Source organism: Manis pentadactyla, chromosome 1, assembly GCF_030020395.1.
Source record: "Manis pentadactyla isolate mManPen7 chromosome 1, mManPen7.hap1, whole genome shotgun sequence".
NCBI lineage: Eukaryota > Metazoa > Chordata > Mammalia > Pholidota > Manidae > Manis > Manis pentadactyla.
In genome coordinates, this window is record NC_080019.1 from 13,022,748 (window position 1) to 13,043,806 (window position 21,059).

General features: G+C 56.3%; 1 protein-coding gene across 3 annotated transcripts in view; it reads left to right on the plus strand.

Moving 5' to 3' along the window:
• Positions 1–20,742, plus strand: part of GFRA2 (GDNF family receptor alpha 2) — a 157,938-nt gene extending 137,196 nt beyond the window's left edge. For all 3 annotated transcript variants that reach the window (XM_057490462.1, XM_057490502.1, XM_036889074.2), the window contains 5 exons: positions 7,564–7,673; positions 8,414–8,554; positions 9,815–9,987; positions 18,461–18,514; positions 19,428–20,742. In XM_057490462.1, coding sequence (XP_057346445.1) covers positions 7,564–7,673; positions 8,414–8,554; positions 9,815–9,987; positions 18,461–18,514; positions 19,428–19,550 — 601 coding nt within the window. In that variant the 3' untranslated portion in view covers positions 19,551–20,742. The remainder of the gene's footprint in view (positions 1–7,563; positions 7,674–8,413; positions 8,555–9,814; positions 9,988–18,460; positions 18,515–19,427) is intronic.
• Positions 20,743–21,059: the final 317 nt, after the last annotated feature.

The window sequence follows — 21,059 nt, forward strand, 5'->3', positions numbered from 1 at the left end:
AGTCTTCCTGGGACTGTGAGGCCAGCGGGGCTCACATCGATGGTGTCTCATAACCAGAATGAGTGTTCTTCTTTGCCTGCTCCATTAGGAAAACCTCTGAGAAGGATCCTGTGTAGCCTAGCTGTGTTACTTCCCTAGGCCAGTCAGTGTGGCAGGGAAAGAGTCATGTGCTTGGCCTAGCCTGCGTCACGTGTCCGCTGTGGCCCAGCAGGATGGGAAGCCATGGCTGACAGCTTTTCCTAGAGCCGCTTAGCTGGAGAAGGAATTCCCCCCCCTCCCAGCCCACTCCCAGAGGAGCAGCTATTCTGGGCAGATAGAATAAGCTTCCACTGTGAAATCAGAGAATAAACAGGAGGGAAGGAAGCCAACTTGGCACCTGATGTCATGAAACAAGTGGTGGTAGTCTCCTGGAAGAGGCAGAAAGGACAGGGGATCAGTCTGTCTCCGCTGAGCCCTGGAGGTGTCAGCGGCCATGCAGGTGAAATCCAAATCCATTTTCCCCTTTCTCAGGGTCACGTAACATTGAACCCACTTAACCAAGCCCTGCGCTGCTGGAGGGGACCTCAGAAAGCCATTCCAGAGGCACTGGGGTCCATTACAGCCATTCTCTCTGCATCTCTGTAAATTGTCTCCGAAGCCCATCATGAGTAATTTGCACTTCTCGGGAGCCCTTTGCCCCTCCATGAAATATTCAAGCGCCCCGCTCGTTGGCACCAGGCAGTGCTGACGGCTGTCCCTGAAGCCTCGCTAGCAGTGGTGGGTGAAGGCAGTGGAGCAGAAGCAGAGGAGAGCCCTGGTGCTGTTGGCAGATGCCTGGTCCTGGCATGCCGGCTGTAGAGGGTGTACTGGCTGTAGGGGTGAACCTGTGTGGCTGACCCCAGAGCTGATGTGTCCCTGCTGTGAGATATGTCTACTTGTGGGGTTGTTCAGAAAATTAAAGGAGGGAACAATGTCTGGCACACGGTAGATCCCTGAGCGATGTTAGTTCTTTTTCCTCCTCCTTCACTTGTACAACCAGTAGAAACTCACTGGTTTCCATGGCAGCGGCATAACAGGCCTAACCGGACAACTGGGAACTTGGGGAAGCTGGCGAGAACTTCGGCCCAAAAAGCCACGTATTGGCCAACATCAGAATGCTTTCGGGTACTGTAGCACAGTTCATCCAGTGTTATTGTAGGATAGACAGATTTGAGGAAGTGTATGAGTTTGGGAATCTGTTTACGATCTGGATTGGCGGGGGTGGGGGGTTTCTATTGGCAGGCGGTGCCTGTACTTTCTCTTGGCTGAGACCAAAGCGCAGAACTGAGAAGTGTGTAGCATTCATGAGAAAGTGTGTGGGTGAATAAACATGCCTTGTAACCAGCAACCTTCTTGGGCTACGGCATGAAGCATTACTTTCTTCCATGGCTGGGCCATGAAGTGGGGCTATTTATAGCCGAGGCCAGGGAGTGGGGTGTGAAGGGTCCCCACAAGCCCAGCTCTGAAGCCTGTGCAGATAGACACATCTCCAAAATTCGCCTGCCTCAGAATCACCCAGAGGGCGTGTTAGAGCACAGATTGCAGTGCTCACCCCAAGAATTCCAGATCTTGCATATCTGGGGTGGGGTCTAGAGAATGTGGATTTCCATGGGCTCCCAGTTGGTGCTGGTGCTGTTGGTCTGTGGACCACATTTTGAGAACTACTGAGCTCTGGGAACCTGCCCCCCTCCCATCGGCCCGCGTGGGTTGATCGCACATCCAGCCTTGCCTCTTGTTCCCCTTGCAGGAGCACACCTGCCCGTCGAATAGGGTTGAATTCCAGATAACAACAAAAAACCGTTCAGTGTAAGTATGTCCCAGATATTGCATGGGAGATACTGACACTAAAAACGATTCATTGTTTCTCCAAAATTCAAATTAAACAGACAGTCTGTATTAAATCTGACAACCGGTTAATCAAATTGGGGGTCCAGCGTCTCTCTGTGCCTCTTCGGCTGCTTTCCTGTGATTGAATGGGCGACAGCTGCTCATGAAACAAGCCCAAAGAAGGCCTGTGTTTGCGGACAGATCCACCTGCCGCCCTGAGCTCATTTGGCAGACTTGACTTGCCCTCACTGGAATGGACTTGGCTGTGTTCACACTGGTTCTCTTGCTGGCTTTTCTGTTTTTCTCTTTGTCTGTCTGTCTGTCTCTTTCTCTCATTCTTTCTTTCAGTCCATTTCTCTTGTGGGGGCTCTTAAGAGGTTGAAACCTGTGAAGCAATGGGGCTGATCCTGGAAGAGCCTGATCCTGGCAGCGAGAACATTCTGAGAGAGCAGAGATCTCACGGTGTCTTCAGGGAGAGTGGCACCTGGCCTGGCGGTGACAGAGAGCCCCAGCCGGCTCACCGGGCATTATGAGTAGGATAACATTAGCCGTGGAGACGGCACTGGCCGGGGCTGGGCAGGGAGCGTTCACGTGGCTGGTGTGCAGTGTGCTTGGAGTGGAGCATGCCTCGGGCTTGAAGGAAATGGACCCCACTTGGTGTCTGACGCTGACAGCGGGAGCTGGCTGCCTGCCGTGGACTGCCTGTCTTGAGGGGCAGAGAGAACCTGAGCAATCAGAGGTCTCCTGGAGACTCGGACGTAGCATCCTCCTAATTGGCCCATTTGTCACTCTCACTGGCAAGGCCTCCCTGCAGCTGAGAATGGAGGGGAGGAGGATCACAGGTGCCTTCTCTGCACCCTTCTCCTCTGCCGGCTGCAGGTCTTGGCCTCCGTGCCCCCTGCTTGTGCTTGGAATAGGGCCTCAGGCCTGCCGTGAGGAAAGTAGGCCGCCGCCTCAGAGGCTGCCAGCTCCAGGGCCCGTGCTCCTCCCCCTGTGTCCTCATTGTGGAGAGGGATGCTGGGGTAGGGGGGCCATCACTCACCTGGGTCCAGCCGGGGACTCGAGCCTGGTGGGGAGGGTAAGCGGGCCTTTCCCTGATGGAACCCGGCCCACCTTGGCAGGGTGACAGGTGTTTTTCCTTGTGTGTCAGACACAGGGCAAGCTGTTCCCTGCTGGCACTTGCCAGTGGCAGGCCCAGTGCTGGGGAGGAGGTGTCTGGGCAGTGAGGAAGATGCTGCGATGCCTCCTCTCTGTGCCCTGTCTCCCTCACATGGCCTCGTGAGGGGCGTAGGCAGGCACAGTGCACCCCACTTGATAACTGGGACCACTGAGTGCAGATGTGGTGAGCCTGCCCGAGGTCACCTGGTGGATGAGCCTGGGCAGTGCCTGGTGCCATGATGGATACTCTTTGCTCAGTCACTGGGTCTTACCCTCCCCTCTGCCATGGGCTCTCCCTGGTGAGGCCGGCTGCTGCCTTCACTCCCGCCTCTCCTTCCATGGCCTGGTCCCCCTGGTGGCCGCCATACCCTCCTGCCCACACTTTCACTCCTCTAGCTGTGGGGCCCTGTGACATTTTGAGAGGCCTTGTGGGTGGTGAGGCCAGGCAAGAACCTCAAGGTTCCTAGTGTCAGTGACTGGAGTGGGGGTAGGAGGGGAGCAGTCTGGGAGGCCCGTGCACCTGCACTGAGCCCTCAGGGCCTCAGTGGTGGGCGGCATGCTCCTCCAGGAAGGTGAGCCCACAGCCCCCATCAAGCCCTGGGCCCTGGCCTGGTGGGCTCTCCACCCTGCTCCCATTGGCTGGGATCTTCTTTCTGATGTTGCAATGACAGTATGCCATTCCCATCCTCAGTCTATCAGTCACGTGGCAGGGGCTCAATATGTATTTGGAGAAGGGATGAATGGACATCTACCATGTCATCCCTGCCCACTGGGGCTTGGAGGATGTGGGTGAAGAAATCAGTAGATGCTAGGAATATATGTTCCAGTTGGAGAGACCAAACAGGGCAGGATCAGCAAGTATCTAGCAACTGAGTGTGACAATGGCTGGTCCAGATACTAAGTGTGGCTGGGATGCAGAGATGGGGGAAAGGCACATGGCCGGGGTGGTCAGAAAGGGCTTCACAGGGAAGGAAGGACTGCAGGTGGCCCTTGGTGGCGGGTGAGGGGGGTCCCAGTGGGAGGCAGTCAGGCCCTATATGTGCTCAAATGGCATTGGAATGGGCTTCTGTGTTTGGCTGAGAGATGGTATTTGGACACCTCTTTGGCAGGGGGGTGGTGGGGAGATGGTAACTGGCGGCTTTACTTGTGATCTAGCAGCTCCCTTGCCCCACACCTTGCAGGAGCCCAGTTCTGGCTTTATGCTGCCCACCTGCAGCCCTGCTCAGAGCTGGGACCTGACCACATCCCCTTGTCTCCTTCTGGCCAAAGCAAATATTGAGGCTTTGAAGGTACTGTATGTTTTCTGTGGCTGCTGTAACCACAAGCTGGGGAGCTTAAAACAGAAGTTGATTCTTCCACAGTGCTGGAGGCCAGAAGTCCAAAACCAAGGTGTTGGCAGGGCTGTGCTCCCTCTGAAGACTTGAAGGGAGAACCTGCCCCTGCCTTTCTCAGCTTCTGTTGCTGCCCGTGGTCCCTGGCATTCTTGGGCTTGCTGGGGCATCACTCCCGCCTCTGCTTCTGTCTTCCCGGCGCTCTCTCTGTGTGTCTGTGTTGTCTCCTCTTCTTGTAAGGGCACCAGTCACTACACTGGGAGCCCACCCTCAGCCACTATGAGCTCATCTTGGTTACATCTGCAGAGAGCTTATTTCCAAGTAAGGTCACATTCATAGGTGCTGAGGATTAGGACTGCAACACATCTTTTTTGGATGACACGATGTAACCCACAACAGATGCTTAGAGATTTTCTTCTGTTTGCCTCCAAATCCCCTCTCCCTATTGGTCTCTGTCCTCTCTCAGGTCGCTGGAAGTCTGGGCTGTGGGCAGGGACCCCCTCGTCCTCTCACAGTGCTGTCTCTCATTTTCTGGGTTGTGGGGGGGATAGATGCTGGTCTTGCCATTCAAGGCCAAATCTTACTCTGCAGGGGCTGGCAGCTTGGTTAGAAATGCTGCTTTTCCCTGTTTGGGGCTGGGTGGCGAGGAGACAGAGAGTGCATTTAGGGGCAGAAAAGAGGGCGGAGACAACTGCAGATTTCTAGGGCTTTTGTGCGAGAGTGATGGGACCTGGCAGAAAGGGCCTTCACCTTGTCGCTGGAGTTCTGGAATGGGTTCCTGGCTCCACTGCTCAGTAGCTCTGTGATCTTGGGCAAGTTTTCTGGGGTCTCTGAGGCTCAGCTTTCTCCTCTCTGAAGTGGGGTAGCACAGTAGTCCCCTCTTAGCCACAGCTTCGCTGTCTCCAGGTTCAGTTACCTGCAGTCAACCAGAGTCTTGAAGCAGATGATCCTCTGTCTGATGTACAGTCAGAAGGTCAGCAGTGGCCTAACGCTGCATTGCAGTGCCCATGCCACCCCCTCCCTTCCTCTATCAGGGAGAGCTTTATCATCTCCCATCACCACAAGATGAAGAAGGGTGAGTGCAGCACAATAAGGTATTTTGAGAGAGAGAGAGAAAGAGAGAGAGAGAGAGAGAGAGAGAGAAACCATATTCACATAATTTTTATTGCAGTCTGTTGTTATAATTGTTCTATTTTCTTATTGGTTATCATTGTTCACCTCTTACTATGTTTGATCTATATATGAAACTTTTATCATAGGTGTGCATGTATAGGGAGAACATAGTGTATATAGGGTTCGGTACTATCTGCGGCTTCAGGCACCCACTGGGTCTCTTGGGACCTATCCCCCGGGGGGCAAGGAGGGCTTCTGTAATAGCAGTTGCTTGTGAGATCTCACAGAGTTTTTGTGAGGATTAAGTGATAAAAGATGGATGTGTTCTTAGTACTTTCACACTGTTATGCAGCCAGCACCAACATTCCTCTCCAGCACGTTTTCATCTTCCCAAACTGTTGGTATTTTAAAAAATTGAAGTATAGTTGATAAACAATATTACATTGGTTTCAAGTATATAACACAGTGATTCAATAGTTACATTATTAAATCCTCACTGAAAATCCTCTTTAAACTACAAACATTGAGCACCTTTCATTCATTTGATAAATAAGGACACAGTTCCTGAGAAGCAAGGGCCTGTCTGCGGTCATCCTGTGAGCTCAGGGCACTGCCGGAGTGGGGCCCAGGCCCCAGCTGGTTTGGTGCCCCTTGCCCCTGTGCGGGCTGCAGGCACCTGGGAACGCACGAGGCCCCACTGGGGCCGAATGCCTCTGGAGACTTCCTCCCTTGTCCACTCCCCATCCCCTGTCTGTGTGGCCTCCAGGAAGGCCAGCATTTGTCCCGTGGGGAGACGCACAGCCACCCGCTTGCAGGGACTCCCTTTCAGGCTGTTCCATCTCAACCAGCCTCTGTCTCTCTCTCTGAATCTGTTCCTTTCTCGAATGAGACAGACAGCCTGTAGAGACCAATGGGCGTCGGATTGGGGCGCCCTTTAGGATGGCTTTGTGAGGTACCTCATGGTGTGGAAAGAGCAGGGCACGGAGGCACGGACTGGGTTCTGGTCCTGTCTGCAGCTCCATTGCGCTCTCACTGAGCACATAACTTTTGAGGTCCTACTGTTTGCATGTCGGTGGGAGTTGGGGGAAATACAGTGAACAAGACCTTATTACTCTTGGAGTAGTTTTTAAATTATTAATTATTAATTTTCATTGCTAATTATTACTAATGAGTAATTTAATCTTATTACTACTTGGAGCTGTTATGGGACACAAATCATAGTGTGTGAGAGGACAGGACCCGGTGGCAAAGAGCTTCACCTACAGGAAGTGATGATGGGAGATGGGGGGTGGGTGGGGTAGGGGTGAGCAGCCTACTGCCAGGGCGTGGGGCCAGGTGGGGGGCAGATGGGGAGTTGCAGTGCCTGTTGGGCCTGGTGCCCTGGGCTCCATGGGATCCTCCACTTCTGGGACTGGGCGACGAGGGCAGACCGGACAGGCAGCGTCTGCCATCCAGCAGCTCCCGGTGAGCTGGAGCACAGGATTGGGCACAGGTGGTTATGAAGCAGGGTCATCAGAGCTGACAGAGAGGAATGGGAGACGGCAGGTTATGCCACCGGGTGCGGGGGGAAGCTGACTGTGCCTTGTGGGATGGGGAAGCCGGTGGAGGGATGGCGGGTCAGGAAAGCCCTCGGCTTAGCTCATCCTGGGGACTCCCTCTTCACGCCTCTTTCATCCGTAGGTCAGAGGGGCTGGCTCCTCTGACCTATGGATGGATCTGTGCGGTGAATGGGCAGGGATTATTTTTGGTGGGAAGAGTGGTGTGCGGAAGGACTTGGGCAAGGTCGTCCAGGAGGGTGGCCCAGCAGAAGGCAGAGCCCAGCTTCCCCGCTTGGGTCCCAGGCATCCTTGACAAGCCCGCCCGGGTTCTCTCTGTGTTCCTCTGACTTCAGATCCCTTCAGAGCAGCCATGCCTCAGCTGTGTGCCGGGCTCCCCAGGAAGTCCTGTCCTTGAGGAGCTCCCAGCCCGAAGCCCCCAGGGTGGGGCTCCCCTCTGCCCTCCTCTCCATTTTCCTGCTCCCTCCCACCTTGGTACCTTTGGGGAGGAGCTGCTGTGCCACAGAGGAGGCGGAAAGGCAGCCAGGCTAAGCTGTTCTCTCTGGGTCTTCTGCCACCAGGTCCCGGCTGGCCGACTTCCACGCCAATTGTCGCGCCTCCTACCAGACGCTCACCAGCTGCCCTGCCGACAATTACCAGGCGTGTCTGGGCTCCTATGCTGGCATGATCGGTAAGACACCCGCTGCGTGCTGGGCTACAGTGGCTCCTCCGCCGGCAGGCGCTGAGGGCCAGCTCAAGGCCCGTGGTCGGACAGTGTGGGCTCCCCCTTCTCCGTGGCGGTTTGGCTTAGGACTGTCATGAGAAACCAGGGGAGAAGCCAGCTCTTTATCATCGGGGAGGAGGGCCCCAGGGGCCTCCTAAGGCTTTTGAAATAAGAAGAAAAGGGAGCATTTGTCATATAGTTTTGACATTCTCAGAGCTGTGCTAAGCAGTTCACAAGGACAGTCTTGTTGAGTTCTTACAGCAGTGCTTGCCAGGGAGTGTCTCCATTTTACAGAAGGGGAAACCGAGGCTTCAAGAACTTAAGTAAGTTACGCAGGTTCACCAGGCTAATAAACGTTGGCCCTGGGATCAAGCCCAGGGCATGAGCCTTAGTCTCCTTGATTCGGAGCACACCCTCTGCGTGTGGGTGAATGAGAAACAAGGGTTCATGCTCCAGGACGGGCTCCAGGGTGTCCCCTCGCTGTCCTGGTCAGTCCCCTGGGCTCATGCCCCTCTGCCCCCTCTGCCTCCCTAGATCGTTGGGATAGTAACGCTCAGAGTTCGGATTGTGAGTTGGATGTGTGTGTGTTTGGGGGGCAGGTAGTGGGGAGGGAGAGTCCCAAGCCTCTTTCCTGTTATGCCTGGGGCTGGGGGCCCAGAGAGCAGGCCTTACCTCCCCTCTCTTTGCCTCCCTGTCTCCCTGCCCAGGGTTTGACATAACGCCCAATTACGTGGACTCCAGCCCCACCAGCATTGTGGTGTCCCCCTGGTGCAGCTGTCGTGGGAGTGGGAACATGGAAGAGGAGTGTGAGAAGTTCCTCAGAGACTTCACTGAGAACCCGTGCCTCCGTAAGCCCCGCGGGGTCCTCGCCGCGCCCAGAGGCAGCCCTTGTGCCCTTCCTGTCCCAGGGGCCCTGGAAGGCTGTCTTAGCCCCGCCCTCCGTCCGCATGGGCCGAGAGGGCTTCCAGGCTTCTCCGGCATGAATACTGACTGCGGAGACCTGGGATTGGGTCGTGGCCCTCCACACCACTGTGCAGCCAGGCCAGCCTGTTTGCCACTGGAGGCCTTGAACCTGTGTCAAGTCAGGGCCAAAAGTTTCTGGTCTGTTACTCTGACAGCTTCAGCCAGGACCCTTTGGGGACAGCCCTGGGGGGAGGACCTCAGCATCTGTCTCCCTTTATGAATCTATTTGCCCTTAGAATCAGTGGCTTTCTTTTCAACTCACCCAACTTCTAATCCAAAGGCTAAAGAGAGAGGTTGCCACAGGTCTGTCACCCCAGTCTGACACCCCACTGGAAATCTCTCTCTTTCCATCCCTCCTTTCTTCCTTCCATCCATCTCTCCATCCTTCCTGTCTGCACGCAGGGACTGTGGCTGGGCAGTTTGCAACCTGAAGGAGGTGTGCTGTCGGGGTCCCCGTGATCATAGTACAGAGTGGATGGTTTTGGGGTGGAGGTCTGCCCGTGCTCTTCAGGAGCCCAGGGTGGGGATGCCCAGGCAGCCTGCAGGATGCGGCCCTGGAGGCTTCTCAGAGGCTGGCCCACAGCTAGCGGGGCCTCCGTCCGCTGAGGGGACAGGGAGGGTGTGCCCGGCCCCCTGGGCAGAGGTAGGTTGTGGGAACTGCCGACCACTTAGTCTTGCTGTAGAACATGGGATGCCTGGAGTAATCTGGGGAGACAGAGCGAGGGCTTCCCACGACAGGCCCTGCAGACCCGAAGCTTTAGGACCTTAGGGTCTTACAGGTGGCAGGGGTGGTGATGTGGGTCACCGAAGGGGTGTCAGCAGGTGGCTTCCCACCGGCTTCCCACACTCCCCTTCTCCCCTCTTCTCTCTCACCTACATTTCTTTCTTTCCTGGTTTCTCTGTCTTTCCTGGTTTTCTTTCTTTCCTGGTTTCTCTGTCTTTTTCAACCTCCCTCTTGCTATTTTCTTCTCTGCATGTGAGACTGGTGGGCATCTGAAGGGCAGCTTCAGCAAAGTTAAGCTGGGCAAGCTTCCATCTGTCCCCAGCCCTGGGCTCTTAGAGGGAAGTGAGTGGATGGGGGTGAAGGGCAGCAGCGCTGGGGGTGGTCCTGACCTCACCGTGTCTGCCCGCTCTCTTGCCCACAGGGAATGCCATCCAGGCCTTTGGCAATGGCACAGATGTGAACTTGTCCCCTAAAAACCCAGCAGTCCAGGCCACGCAGGCCCCCAGGGTGGAGAAAATGCCTTCTTTGCCAGATGACCTCAGCGACAGCACCGGCCTTGGGACCAGTGTCATCACCACGTGCACGTCTGTCCAGGTGAGGGGATGTGGCCCCCCAGCTGGGAACCAGAGCCCAGGCAGGCTGAGGGCCCAGAGAAGCAGCACTGTGCCGGAGGCGGGTGGGAATTAGCGCACTGGGGACCCAAGCTCCCCCCCCGGATCAGGACCCAAAAGGCAGAGGAGCTGTTGGGGGCTAGTTTTTCAAGTATTCATTCACTAGGCTTTCACCTGGTGAGTGTGGAGCACCTGTTCTGTCACAGGGCCGTGCTAGACGCCAGGGGTGCCAGAGAAAGGCACTGGGCGCCACTTGGTAACCATCTGCTCAGCAGGCAGTGCGCTAGTGGACTCACTACGTGTTTCATCAAGTCCTCACGCGGGGAGGCATGGCATCCCTGTTATAGACCCAGGAGACTGGCCCAGAGGGGCTGGGGGACTGCCGAGGTCACAGCTGGTTAGTGGTGGAACGGGACTGCAAACCTCCACCTGGCCCCACACTCATGTTTATTTGTTCACTGTCCATCCACCATCCACCTGTCCTTCTGTCCATACATCCAGTGTGTGTTATGTACGCACTGTGTGTCAGGCCTCATGGGAGATGCTGGGAGGTGCCGGTGAATGAGGCAGACACAGTCCTGGGTTCGGTGGCCCTTATGGTCTTATTGAAGGTCAGACAATTCAGCAAGCATCAGACGTGGACTGAGGTCGGTGTCCCAACAGGGGACAGTGTGGCACCGTGGAGGCACGTCCTAGGGCTCCCCACTCAGCCTTTCTCTCTGCTGAGTTACCCTCATGCTGTCACGCCATCCACCACAGTGGACTCCCTACGTAGGGGGTTGGTTCTCATCAGACCACACTCCCCACCTGCCCACCCACCCACTCATTCACATACATGCACACACACGTACAGACTCATAAACACTCATGTATACACTCATTCACATATACTTGCACACATACAAATGTATCCATATACACACACACCCATACACACAGATACACTCACACATATGCACACACACAACACACATGCACACACACACATTACACACAGTCACTCATAACTACACACACACATATATATACTCTCTCGCCCCCCACCCCCTGCCACCTCAGACCAAAGAGGCTGACAGAGGGCCTGTGTGGAATATCGGGGAGAGCAGAAGAGGGAGGGAAGGGCACGGTGGTGGGCCGGCGACTGAGGGGGATGTTTCAGGCCGGAGCTGGGACTGCAGTTGCCAAAGAAGCAGGTGGGTGAGGTACATTGGGGACACAGTGCAGTGCAGGTGTGGGGATGGGGAACAGGGCCTGGCCAGGCACGAGGCAGAGCAGCCTACAGTCTGAGTAGGGCAGTGGGCTCCTGGACCAAAGGTGGGCATGGCTACAAAGTCTCAGTCATCCAGAAGAGTAGGTCCTGCCGCGCTGGCACATGGCAGTGTGACCCTAGTGGGCAGCATGGTGCGGTGTACCTGACACTTGCTGAGAGGATGGACCTGACGTGCCCTTACCACAAAAAGAACAGGGCAGCCATAAATGTGTGAGCGATGGGTGTATTGATTGGCTTGTGAATATGTCACAGTGTATATGTATATTGGACATTCGGTTGTACACCTTAAATATACACAATTTTGATAAAAAAACTTCAGTAAAGCTGGGAAAACCCAGCAGGCATTCACAGTGCAGGGTGAGGACTCGAGCAGGGTGGGGCTGGGCAGAGGGTGTGGGTCCTCAGGTCCCTGTGCACCCATGGCCCCCCAGCAGCCGGTGCTGTGCGGTCCTGGTGGGAAGCACCCCTCACCCCCTCCACCCCCACCCCCCACTGTGGGCTCCATGCTGTACCAGCCGTCCTCCAGGTGCCCTCAGTAGGCTCGGCAGGGCCTCTTCCATGCCCGGTGCCCCTCCATTCGGTCGCCCCCCAACATGGGCTGAGGTGCCGCATCATCCTCGGGCAGCTCCTCATTACACTGGGCGTGCTTGCGGGGCTGGGGGCTGCTGCGCAGTCGCAGGCTTAGTTTCATGCCAGTAGCAGTCAGTGCGGCCGGTCTGGGCTGTGCCACCTGTCAGGTGGCCCTGCCCCGCCGCCGCCGTGGTCCACATGTCCCTGAGGGCCACCAGCCCCCGTGGTGCTGCCTGTCCTCCCTGAGCCCCTCAGGGCCACCACCCAGGCAGGGGCTGGCTGGGCAGGTGGCCGCCGACCTCTCCCCACTCTCATTGTCCCTCACTGCACAATGGCCCTGCCACCCCTTTATTTCTGTTTCCCCTCAGCAGCTCGCTGAACTGTCGCCCCAGCCTGGTGGTCTGCAGATTCGCTGTCTGGGGCTTGTCTCACACTTGGGTTGCTTCCAGTCAGCACACATGTGAGGTGTGAGGAGCCCGGAGGGCCAGGCCTGGGGGGCTGACCAACAGGGACTCCCCCAGGCCTGGCCCCAGAGACCATCCACTTAGGGTCTGTTGATTAATCCCTCTGGGCGGGACAGCTGGGGACAGCCATCCCAGGAGGACAGGAGGAGAAGCAGACCTGCAGGGCCCACCCACCACCACTGAGGTTCCTTCTCATAAAAACTGAAGGAGAGGGGCCCTGATCCCGTTTCAGGACAGTCATTTTAATGAGCACCTACTAGTCCGTGCCAGTTCTGGGAGTACACAGTGAATACGCCTCATCCCTGTCCCTGCCCTAGCTTGGCTGGTGGCTTCTGTAGGAGGCTTGTCCCCTCTCCAGCTGGTAGCCACCCTCTCAGCTCTGCTGGCTTGCAAGGGCCCTGTGGTGGCTGTTGGAACCCTTGTTAATGACAGCACCCTATGGCTACAGAGGAGGGTCCCCAAGTGAGGGCAGAGGCGGGAAGCTGAGGTCAGGGTAGAAGGGAGGGTGGGGGTGGCCCTGTGCCCCAGAGACCCTTGGAGAGAGAGGCAAGGTCATTTTGCTTATCTCTGTCCTCTCCCATTCACAGACCTGGCCCCTTGGGGAAGCCTTAGGGGTTCCCTTCGCTGACCCAGAGGTGGCAGCCAGTTAGGGCCCCCACATGAGTGACTGGCTGTTAGGACCAGAGGGCCCTCCAAGATCTCCTCCTCAAACCCTGAAGGACGGATGGCCAGTGAGGACAGTAACTTGTCCCCAGCCCCCAGCCCCCCAAGCCCCCTGCACAGACTCCTTCTGGCTGCACTGTACTGCCTCCTCCCAGTCTGCCCCCCAAAAGCTGTTCCCACGGTGGGGGCAGGGCCTGGGACTGGAAGAAGGCTTGTCTTCATCACAGGGCTGCTGAGGCGAACCGTGGGTGCCCTGGACACCACAGAGGAGCCAAGAGCTTGGAGGCCCTGAACTGTCCCTGTGTCTGGGCAGCCTGGTGCTACAGAGCCCTGCTGTCAGATGCACCCACTCTGGGCTGTGGCCCGGTTCCAGGTGGCCCTGCCACCCGGGACTCTCTGGAACTTGCAGAAAGCACGGCAGGGTCTGCAGGATGGTCTGTCCCTTCTCCCTCTAGTCCTGCCGTTTACACACACACACACACACACACAGACACAGAAGTGAAGGGCCTCTGCTTGCCCTTTCTTCCAACCTCTGCCTGGGAATCCCATTGGGATGTGTCAGTCTCACTGGGATATGTCACCTTTGGGGTGGTGTCCCTGACTCTATCCAGGCAGGGTTGCATTTACTTAGGCCCCTGCTGGCCTCATTTGAGCCCCTATCATGACATATTTTCCCTGCACCAGGTGCGCATCCCTGGGGTCAGGGCTGCATCCCACCCTCTTGGTAGTCCTGTACAACCCAGTACGCAGTACGTGGCATTGAGTAGGTGCTCCAGGCAGGCTGAGGGAGAGAAGCCAGAGTCCCCAGTTCATTGCATTTATTGGGACGTCCCGCTCTCCATTCCTGTGTGTGCTTTATTGCGGTTTAGCTTTCTTCCCTCTGTGTGCCATGAGGGTTAGGAGGCGAAGAATCCAGGATCCGCTAGGAGGCTCTGTCCTCATACGGTGGGGCCTGGGATAGGGCGGAGCAGCGGGGCCAGGGGAGGCCTGGCGGTGGGTCAGTGCTTTCCCTGGCCGGGGTCTGTTTCTGGAGTCCTTGGCACACCCTGCTGGTCGTCTGGGCCAGTTTGCAGGGCCCATCAGATCAGCTGGGTCTCCCCTTTTCTGGGGCTGCACAGCCCTGGCACACAATCTCCCGGGCTCTATTTGCCTCCACCAGCCAATTTCTGCTCTTGCCCCTGGTACTGCCACCATGTCTGGGGGAATTAAAAGTACATTTGGGTGGGTTGCTGTAAGCCCCCCTCACCACATGCCTGCAGGACGCTCAGCAGCCCTCCACTGCCTGTCTTCTCCTCCTCCTGCTGTTCCCTGCGTGAGGCTTTACCCCAGAACGCAGACCCACGGGCATCAGAACGTGGCTGAGAGGCCCGTTGCTGTGTCCCTGCGTCTGCTAGGCATCCGTTTCTGATGTGCAGGTGCGGCTTGTTTCAGAGCCTTGGAAGACTTGAGCACCTTCTTTCTTGTCTCCCCTCCCTCCAGCTCTTCATTTATTTATTATCCCTTATCCATCCTTCAGTGCATTCATTCATTTATTCAACACATATTCTTATTGCATGTTCCTCTGTCCCAGGCACAGAGGGCCACAAACGTACGAGGCTGGTCCCTGGGCCTCAGGCTGATAGGATGCGCAGATGCATGGTCAGGGAGTGGTGGGGGAGAAAGCGGTCAGCACACCGAGAGGGCCAATAGAGCGTTACAGGTTCAGAGGGAGGCTGTTGTAGCCCAGCAGTGGAAGCAAGGCTCAGAGACAAAGTAAACCCCCTGCCAGGCCTGGAGGAGCAGGGAGAATGTGTGGAGATGTGGAATTGGGGTGGAGCAGCCTTGGGCATCCCAGGGCAGAGGGCAAGTGGGAGCAAAGGCGCGGAGTCAGGACAGCACAGAGCAGGTGAGCAGGGGGTCTGCTGGCCGTTTAGATAAATTAAGTTTTGTTGGGGCACAGCACACCCTATAGTTTACATGCTGTCCAGGTGCTATAGGCCGAGTTGTGTAGCTGTGACAGATGTTGCATGGCTGGTAAAGCCTGAAACAGTTACTGTCTGGCCCTTTGCAGAGAAGGTTTGCCTACCCCTGATCTAGAGGGCCGGCAGGCCGCGGGTTGGCTGAGGCCTACTGGGCAGGAGGGAGTGGGGAGTAAATCAGACGGGCAGCTGGAGTGGACAGTGTTGAGAGGCCACCAAAGGCTCTTGAATGGGGAGTGTTGTGGTGAGAAGGCAGGACTCTGACTTGGGGGGGTAATCCGACAGCAGGTGGAGGTTGGTCGGCAAGGGAGAGACATGTGGAGACCTGTTAGATCTTCGCTGTGGGTGGGAGTCCGTAGATAGCGGGAGGCAAGAAAGGAGGGGTTGGACGAGGGGGTGGCAGGGAGTAGAGGGGGACGAGGTGTGTTATTGGGGTGAGTGTGTCAGGAGGAGGTGGCCAAGGGCACTGAGATTTGGGGTGGGGCCAGGAACAGACACAGGGGACACAGGAGATTGCTGGCGTGCTCGGGCCAGCAGTTTTCCCAGAGAGGCAGTACTGGACTTGGTCCCTAGTGCCTGGGCCAGACCAGCAAGGCTCTGGGGCTGCCAACCCAGCTTCAGGTGTGGTGGGTGGGCAAGGAAGAGGAAGATAATAATGTCCTTCCAACTTCCTGGGCAAAGGGCCCGTCTGGGAGAAATTTCTAGAAGGTTGGACCTTGCTTCTGTTGCCATCCTGCCTCTATTGTCTGCATTCTTTCCCCTTTGGTCCTCCAGTGCCACCTGTGTGGCCAGTTCTTTCATGCTTCTGGTGGCCTGCAGTGCACACAAAGGTCAGCTTCCCCCACAAGGTCCCTGTGCCCTCCTCTTAGAAGCCCTGCCCCCTGCCATCTTAGCAGCCCCGGCCATGCCCTCTGGGACACCGCAGACCCAGTGACCTTGAGGCCGACTCTGAGCTTGCCTCAGGTTATTAGGGGCTCTGAGTATGAGAGGGGCAGGACCTGGAGCCTCCCACCTCTGTTCTCCCAGACTTGTTCCCTCAGGGTCTAAGAAAACTGGGTGAGGTTGGCCTCAAGGGTGGCTTTGGATGGCATGGCCTCAACAGATAGCTTGCAGCCTGGGGGGCTTGGGGAAGGATGCAGCCTGTACCCTCCCACTTCCTGAGCTGGTGTGGCGGTGACTGTGTGGATGTTGTTTCTCTCATTAGGCTGTGAGCAGGGTGGTGACTCATTCATCCTTGGGACCCCTTGCAGCGGGGAGCAGCCGGGGAGAGTTCATGGAGGAAGAGGCAGTGAGTTTGAGCCCCTGGATTTTGGCATTAGGTGGTGGAACATTTCTCTCTGCACCTTCCCCCATACGCCACTTTCAAGAAAGGTCGGCTGGTAGGCAAGCACCCACGCTGTTCAGGGTGCCTGGGACTGGGTCTTGGGTTTGCCCCTGGGGGCAGTTACTGCAGCCTCCTCTGCCCGCTCTGTGTTTTCTGGAAGTCAGGTGGAGGGTGCACCTGGGGCAGAGACTCTCCCTTGGCTGTTACGACCCAGCTTATATCTGACATCCACAGCGTTCATCTCAGGCTTCCAGAACCAATGACACTCCGGTCCAGCAGGCTCCCAGGCTGCCAGGCCACATGTTGCAAGTGTGCCGAATGCCCAGGGGAGAAAAATCCAGCCTGGGCTGGGCTGCTCCCCATGCCCACTTTCAGGGTTCTTCCCTCCTGTGGGTGGAGGCCTCGCCCTGGTGCTCCCGTGTGTGCTGGCTTCTCACCACGTGGGCTGAGATGGGGGGCAGCCCTCGAGAGCCAGCCATGTCAGGTCCGTGTCCAGGACCCAGGAAGCTGGCATCCTGCCAGGCAAAGGTATACTGGCTGCCTTAGAGACAGTTTAATTTAGATATTTTCTCAAACCTGATTTATTTTTATGGCAGTAGACTGTTTTTAAAAACAATTCTGTGCATAACTCCAACATATAAAACAAATCCAGAACTGCTTTGGTTGAAGTGGGGGTGAGGACCCTGCTTCCCAGCTGTCTGGTTCCACACAGGCTCTGTATTTAGTGAGCACTGTGGGGAGGGGTGCACAGGAAGAGGACATGGACCTGGAGGGGCAAAAGATGGGCCTGCCATGCCCAGAAGAGCAAAGCAGGAAAGGGTGCTAGAAGAAAGAGTGTCAGGCCATGTGACACAGAGCCTGACAGGCCACAGGATGTTACAGTTGCTGGGAGTTGCTGAGTGGGGACTGGTGAAGGTGGGGGCCATCAGCTGGCAGAAGTGGTGACAGCTCGGCCTCTGATGTGGGTGGACGGGCTCCATCCAGCAGTGACCTCCACGGCCTTGGCTGGATTGCACTGGGTCCTGGGCCGTGGAATCTAGTCCGCAGGCCCAGAAGGGCCCTTCCTCAGGGATGCAGGCTGGATCTCGGTGCCTGGAATCATTGCTAGTCATTGGTGCTCCGATCCTGAGCAGGATCTTCCTGGGGCCCTCGTTCCATTCCTGCTGTGCTCGTCGTCACCATGGCCCATCTCCAGCATGGGTAGTGACTCTACTGTTGGCTGGGCCTCTGTGACAGCTGGGGTCTTGTTTAGCTGACCAGATGCCCTGGGTGGTAGATTGCCTGTGATGTCCAACAGTTTATCGATACTTCTGGCCAAGAACAGCGATTAGGCATGATATCGTGGGCTTCCCAGGTACTTTTGCTGGCCAGAGCCTCTCCACAAGTGCCTTGGGAATGAGGCCATTTGAAGCCAGAATAAAAACATCAGGTTCCCCATCTGGTTCCCATGAATCACCACGATGATGATGAGGATAACAAAGGCCTGTTCTTCATGCACACCCTCTGGGTGCATCCAGGTGGCCATGCCGGGAGTAGAGAGCCCTGGAATCATCACCAAGCCAGCCGCTCACTCTCATACCTTACCTTGACCGCAGAGCTCCCAGGTGCTACACATCCGTTTAGGGCGGGATGGCCAGCACCTGGCACTGTGGCCAGATGTCTGCCTAACATGCACCAGTGGCAGACAACACGAATTAATCACAGCTCTCTTCCCCATGAGCTCAGATGAGGGCTCATGATCTTTTTGGAGCTGGCACTTGGATGCCAATTATGATCTGTAGCATTGATTGACTGATTGATTCATGAATCCAGTAAACATTTACTGAGGGCTATTATGAGCCAGACACTTCTCAGTGCAAGAAAAAGAAGATGTGGTCCCTACCTTGTCAAGAAGACCTCTGAGTATGGCAGAGAGACATGCAGATGGCTTATCACTACATCACACTGTATTAGACAACAGAGTTTGAACTGTCTTCTCTGGAAGACTGGAGGAGACAGGCCCTAATTGCTGAGGGTGTCAGCAGGGGGCAAAGCCCTTTGTGCCTCATGGGATTGAGCCGGTGCTCTTCGAGCGTACCCCATGCTTAAGGATGCCAGTGGTGGGTGGCAGGGCCGTGGAATGTTCAGTCTCATCTAAGTCATTGGACAAAGCCATCCAGAGACCCAGTCCCAGTGACCTGTTCTCACTAGTGCCTTCTCTCCCTCAGGAGCAGGGACTGAAGGCCAATAACTCCAAAGAGTTAAGCATGTGCTTCACAGAGGTGAGTGAGGGGCATTGGTGGGGGTGGGTGGGTGCAGGGGACTGGGCCAGAAGGGGGCTGTTTCCCAGGTGAGCTTTGGACCTGGAGCCCTGAGAGGCCATTGTATGGGCTGGGCCAGCTGAGCTTCTGGCCCGTCTGGACCTGGGTGGGCACTCACTCTGCTGGGGGCGCTGTGCAGAGGCCACAGCTGTGTCCTCGGGAGAGACGCAAGTGGCTGCTTGGAGTAGACGGCCTCACAAGCCTTCCTGACTCTTTAGGACAAGTGTACTGAGCAGCCGCTCTGCACTGGTTCAATAGTGTTGAGGAGACGTAGAGGTGGAAGAAGACCCAGTCCCTTCCTAGAAGGAGCCCAGCACAGGAAAACACCTGTGACTACGTGTCTCGCGTATAGATAACTTAGTTGGGAGGAGAAGGCAGTGTGAGATGCTGTAGAAGGAGAGAGCTCACACAGAGATGTGCAGGGCAGCTTCACGGAGGAGGGGCTTGGGCAAATTTAGGAGCAGGGAGATGGAGCTTCCCTCTGCTCTCCTCACGAGGAACAGGTCTGTGCGGACCCCAGAGCTGATTTTCCACCCCTCTCCTCGCTGTCTGTCTGCACACCTTCACCTGGCAGCATCAGCTGAGGTGGGAAGGGCAGTGATTTCTCTGGGGACCGCCAGGCTGCTTCCCTGAGCCCAGGTTCCAGCCCAGCTCCACAGAAGCCTGGCTCTGTTTCCGAGTGACTACAGATTTGAGTATCCCTGGGTGGGCTGGGAGGGTCCTGGGCAGAGGCTGCATATTGCCCCCGGTCCCCCAATGGCTCAAGGAGTCCACTTCCTGAGTCCTTCCCTTTACGTGACCCTGGCCCTGCTGACTTTTTTTTTGTCTTGTGTTGTTCTCTTTGCTTCTGTCTCCCCTTCTGCTGTGGCTGCAGCTCACGACTAATATCATCCCAGGGAGTAACAAGGTGATCAGACCTAACTCAGGGCCCTGCAGAGCCAGACCATCGGCTGCCTTGACCGCTGTCTCTTTCTTGATGCTGAAGCTGGCCTTGTAGGCTCTGGGAGCCTTGTTGGGAGATTTCCAAGAGCTACATGGATGAGGACACCTGCCTGACAAAATGGAAACACACACACAGACACACACACACACACACACACCCCTTTGCAAAAAAAAAAAATTTTTTTTCCCAACTTGTCTCTGAACTTGTCTCTCCCAGGATTCTTCTCTAGAGAAGATTTTCTAAACCAAACAGACAAGCAGGCGGGCGGCCTGAAGCTAGCCAGGAGGTCCCCTGTCAAGGGACACCCAGCGCCAGGGAGGCACAAGGGTCTAGAAATGCTCTTCACTGTCTCCTGGGGTTTTCCTCTCCACCCTGCTGATATAAGAGACCGAGGGGACATCCTGCAGGCCAAGGGACTCTGGCTGTGGTGACGCGAGCTGGGAGCAGGACTCTGCGGCTGCTCTTCCCAAGCCACCCATTCCAGGGACCTGTGGAGGGCTCGGCGGGTGGCGTCGGGTGGCAGAGCAGCAAGGCTGGGCCCTGGGGCCCGCTGGGCACGTTGTACCTCCGCTTGGCTTCAAGGATGGAGTTTCTTTCACCCGGGTGGAGCAGGTCTCTCTCTGACCTGGGAGCCCCAGGGATGCCTGCAGAGGGTGTGGCACTGGGGACCCCTGGCTGTAGCAGGGGGCTTGGGAACAAAGCCCGCCTGGAACAGTCTCTTGGGCACCGGGTTTCATGCTTCCTCCTTGGTGGTAGGAATTTTGAAATCAAAGAGAAACGATCGTTTGTTGGCTCTTCTGGTCCATTTGGTGGGTCTCCCCGTGGGGAGAGGGGCCCACAGAGCGTGGTGGGGGCCTGCTGCCCCATGCGTGGCCTCTGCAGCTCTCCCCCTTTCTTCCCTGTCCCCTTTCCCACCTTCTCTTCCCTCCTTTCCCAGACAAACGCCAACTGTATGTACATAACACGGCTCCTTTCTCTACATATATGTATATTCACATCCATATACATATATCGTGTGGTTTCCCCCTTCTTTCCTTTTTTTAAGAAACAAAACTATCGAAAAAATACCCCAACAAATGAGCGAAAATGTATTATTGTAAAGTTTATTTTTTTTAATAATGTTGTCTACAATGGGAAAAAGGAGATGCACCCCCTGTGTCTCTGCCCCAGTTGGGTTGACTGGGCCGCCGTGGGGGTTCCTGCCCCGCATTCACACGTAGCCAAGGCTCCAATAAATGTACTAGGACGCAGCCTGTGTTCTTACTCCCTCTGGGTGTGCCTTCCCCGCCCTCCCCCCCGGCTTGTTCTGGGCTCAGCGCCCCCTCGTAGCTGCTTCCCTGGGCTCCCGGTGCGCCTCGCAGGAATGTGTATGTGCGCACGCCCACGCCTCCATCCATCCTGCGTCCTTGGTGTGGGTGATGGAGCTCCTGTAGGAGATGAGTTTATACTTGGCAGGCCTCGGGGTCCTGGTTGTGCTGAGCCTGCTGGACCATTCACCTGTCACCTGCCACCTCCCTTCCCAATCAATGCCAACAGCCATTGGTCCCAAACTGGGAGAGAATG